We start from the raw sequence: 4,290 nt of genomic DNA on the forward strand, positions 1-4,290 counted from the left end.
TAGCAACTGAGCAGAGAGAGAGTCAAGCCAATGTGTGGCTGCGTGCGGAATTCATGAGTGGGAACACAACTGCATTCGGTCAACAAAGTTTCCATCTGTGCTCAATTGCAGAAAAATAAAAAAAATTGCTCGAGGCACAGAAAAGCAGAAATACGGACTAACTGATCAACAAGATAATATAATGCGTATACATCACTTTGATAGAATGTGCGATAAATGAGTCTGAGTAGATGACACGGGGTTTTCTTGTGTTGACCATATTAAGTCCGAGGTGCCTGCAAGGGCATTCCCACTCATTGCGGTTATGGATCTGATTCATTTGTTGGTAGAGGGCCATTGAAGTTTGGTGGAGGGCTCTGTCAAATTGTTTTTTTTGCATTAGCTCCACCAAAATGGAGTGTTCTGGCTGGCCATTCACCAACAATCTAACATCACACTCTGTTTGGAAAGTAATTCTTGTTTTATATTCCATTTATATTCCAAATTGCGATCATCGGCATATTGTCACGAGATGCAGAAATGTCCATTCAGAGCTGTCGCCCCATGTTACAAGAGTCACTGAAAGGTGATATCACAGAACTACTACAGAGGCCCATTCAGTCGCCTGCTATTCACACCATGAGCACTGGACTTTCCAACCTGCCCAGCTATAGAGGCACTTACAAAAATAATAATTATCAAGGCTGGAATTTGCCACATTAAGTGAAAAAACAAATGCAATGAAATATGTTATTGGTGGCCTCACATTCGCTATACTTGAGAAACTGGTTTAATTACAAGTAGCTGCCTGGATTTGGACAGATTGACTCAGTGGTGATACCATCTGATCCCTGACCCACCCAACCACCACAACGGGCGGTGGCCAAGTTGTTATGAAGGGCACTTTCAAAACACTGATGAAAACAATTTTAAAAGTCAAATTAAATAACAGTCATATTTATTGTACACACAAAGACTACAGTCAATGACAAGAGACACGTAGCTTTGTAAGGTCAGTTTAACTCTGTAAAACAGCATTAAAATGCACTGCAATTCTGACAGACTTCAGAGTACAGAATTTGAGTTCGTATTATGAAATTTTCCCAGCACAGAACGAGCAAGTAGATTGATGCTATTGGTTCTGCCTGTGGTGGAGACTGCAAAATAAGAAGTGCAATCACTAACACCGCCACAAGAAAGAGTGGCACATTCCAGAGCTAATTGCCAACATGTGTGTGGCTCCATGAAGCCTGTCTTACAGTGACGGGGCATTCCAAATTGTATGGGGATTCAACGTTCCTTCAGTATGTCACTTTACGAAGTACATACAACTAGAATTGAATGCAACATTGTATAAATACATTCTGCATAATTTATACATTCAAAATGTTTGCCTACGCGGTTTTATTTGTTTACAATGCGTGTGTCATCTGACACCCTGGTAAATGAGATGTTCGACCTGGAGGGATTTGCGAGGTGAAATAATTTAGGAAAAGACAAATAAATACAACTCTCTGCATTCCTTTCTGTCTCCCTTGAAGACGACACTTATAGTCCCATCGGGGCCTGAGTGGGGCCATAGCTCATTCCTTCATTGACTCGTTCACTCATTCATTCATTGACTCGTTCACTCATTCATTCAATCACGACCCAAATTTATGTACAGCATTTTAAAATGCAGTTTCATTTATACACTATATGAATACAAATTGTACTGTTGAATATTGTTATAGTTATTGTATGTAATTTACAATAATTACAATGGCAAGAAAGTTCCATTCGTTGTCAATTCCTTCTTATCCACGTAAAGAGACGGTTGTGGAATTTTCTGGGGCCATGAAACTCAAAACTATTGACAGTTAATGGCATTTTGTGCAGTTTCAGTCAATTGGGCGCCACGGTGGCAAGATGTTAACTACCTCGCCTGTTATGCAGGAGTTTGTGGGATCGATCCCGACCTGACGCCTGTATATTTAGAGTTTGCATGTTCTCCCCGTGGTCGCGTGGATTTTTCTCCGGGTCCTCCGGTTTTTCCCTCCACATTTCGAGTCAACGTGCGTTAAAAGTATTTGGCTGCTATACATTTCCACGTGATAAGCCACTCCATTGAGCTATCATGTGTGGCCAGGTCACTTCTGAAAAGGAACTCTGTAGCTCAGTTGAGCCTTACCTGGTAAAATATAAATTGTTTAGCTTAATTTAAATAACCATGAACTAAATCAAGATTACTGTCAAGGCGAGCTGAAAAGCAACACGAATGTCAGCCTGATCATTTTACAAAGCACTGTTTCCAAATACACACAGCGTGAATATAAAACACGCGGCCCCGTCCCAGTGTTCGTTTGGCGGCTTCACACAGATGACCCACGACTCGCTCCAATCAGCCGGGTGCAGTCCAGTTCGACACCGACCCCGAGCTCGGTCACGCGAGCAGCGTGATCACGACGCCGTCGTCCTGCCCCTGCCACAGCATCTCGCCCTCGAAGTGCACGTGGCCGTGCTTGCGAGCACGCAGCAGAATGCCGACCACCTTGTCCGAGACGCGCACGTAGCGCTCGAAGAGGCGCCCGAAGGTGACGCGCGCGCGCCCGTCTTCGCCGCGAACGCCCACTTCGCCGATTATGAGCACCATCTCGTCCACCTCGCGCAGCACGTGGCGCTGGGCCCGCCGGCCCCGCTCCGCCGTGGCCGTGCCGTCCAGCGGGCGGCCGTAGCCCTGCTCGCCCTTGCGCGCCCGCACCGCCATGGCGTGCTCGAAGTCGAAGTCCCCGCTGAACGGGTTCAGCCGCTGCTCGTCGACGTGGTCGCGCGAGCGCTTCTGCCAGAGGCCGGTGAGGTCGCCGACGACGCCGTAGTTCGGCACCCGGGTGCGGCCCGGCTCCTTGGCGTCGCGGGCGCTTTTCCTTCTCGTCGTTTCATCTTTCGCGGCGGCGCTGGCGTTCGTCGAAGGGCTCCGCGTCGTTCCCTGCAAGCCGCGCTCCGTTGCGTCGTGTTTGCATTTTTTGAAGTCTTTGTTCGCTCGCGCGTCCAACTCAATGGTTGACAAGCGAGGCTCGCCGGTGTTTGCTTCTTCAGGTGTAGCCTCGTGTGTGGGGGTGCTATCCGTGCTCGCATTTTTCATTGCAGCTTTCCTCACCCCTTTCGGGGTGTTTTCACATTCTTCAGCATCAACTCTGCACGTTGTTACGTCTGAGAGACCATGGCTTTTTGATGGAAGAAAGATGTCTCCAGACATGTCAATTAATGGCACATCACTCGTTTCATTATTACATTCTAAGTGATCAGAAATCAAACCCAGAACATTTGTCTCGGCTTGGAAGTCCTTTTTCTCCATCATTGTGATTTTCAATTTGGCACCAAAACTTCAAAAGGATGCTTTTATTCAGATGTCTCCTCTCCTCCCTGCTGCTCCAACTCAGTCTTAAGTTACCCTTCTCGTGCCGATTTTGACCACAGAGATCGTTTGAGTTTTCTTAAATCACCAAGGAAGTGTTTACTCGTACACAACTATATAACTCACCTTCTAGTATTACGGTTTAGACACTCGCATAAGGCAAGGACTGTTTTTTTCATTGCCGAAATGTTGTGTTGTTGAGCCAAGGGGACACAAGCAACCGATCTCACTGGAAGTTCTTGCCCACAGCCTACTGCATAGGGCTCCTCTCACTAATGTCTCATCTACGTTCTTCAGCCGTGCTGCTAATCCCACACTCGTTCCAAAGCTGTGGGCATCTCTGTGACCCCTGTATCGTGTATTTATAACCCGGCTGGCCTGCACCTGGTCTATTTTAAAGCAAAGGCTAATGGTACATTTCAGGCGTATTACAAGCTGCAAGAACAAAAATAGACAATGTTCCACAGCTAGGACATTGGTTGGTGGGGTTAAAGAAGCACTGGACAAAAATTGCATGCAGACTTCCTCTCTTTATGTTATGGAAAGCGCAATTTCCAAGAATACCACAGGCAATTTACGCGTTAAGAAAAAATATCAGTGCAAATATTACTTTAAATATTGCTCTGAAATTTGCAATTGCTTTTATATTAACTGTGAATAGACATTTTTTAAAGTGAAAAGTGCCCACACCGACAATCACTGGTGCCTCTTAACAAGTAGCAGGTCTCTGGCAAGGACGAGTGTATGTAATTAATAGGCAACCTCTGTACTCCCCAGTTTACTCATATTACTGACTCCGCAGGCATTAATGATGACACGGTGGGGTTGAGTTGGTCCCTGCCAGGATTGCAACTCATCGTCATCATTCCCTCTGGTGAATCTGCCACTCGATGAAGGCCTTCCCAAGCCACTGCCAT

The 4,290-nt window shown here is 46.2% G+C and overlaps 1 protein-coding gene across 1 annotated transcript; it reads right to left on the reverse strand.

Moving 5' to 3' along the window:
- Nucleotides 1-920: 920 nt before the first annotated feature.
- On the reverse strand, nucleotides 921-3,682 carry LOC144722447 (uncharacterized). The gene has a single exon (XM_078600716.1). It carries the CDS (start codon nucleotides 3,314-3,316, stop codon nucleotides 2,402-2,404), a length of 915 nt encoding a protein of 304 aa, XP_078456842.1. The 5' UTR covers nucleotides 3,317-3,682; the 3' UTR covers nucleotides 921-2,401.
- Between the last annotated feature and the right edge of the window lie 608 nt (nucleotides 3,683-4,290).

This window comes from Lampetra planeri, chromosome 14, assembly GCF_965212315.1.
Source record: "Lampetra planeri chromosome 14, kcLamPlan1.2.h2, whole genome shotgun sequence".
Classification (NCBI taxonomy): Eukaryota; Metazoa; Chordata; class Hyperoartia; order Petromyzontiformes; family Petromyzontidae; genus Lampetra; species Lampetra planeri.

Coding starts and splice junctions, on each gene's coding strand:
- LOC144722447 (XM_078600716.1), bottom strand. CDS start 3,316: ATGATGGAGAAAAAGGACTTCCAAGCCGAGACAAATGTTCTGGGTTTG.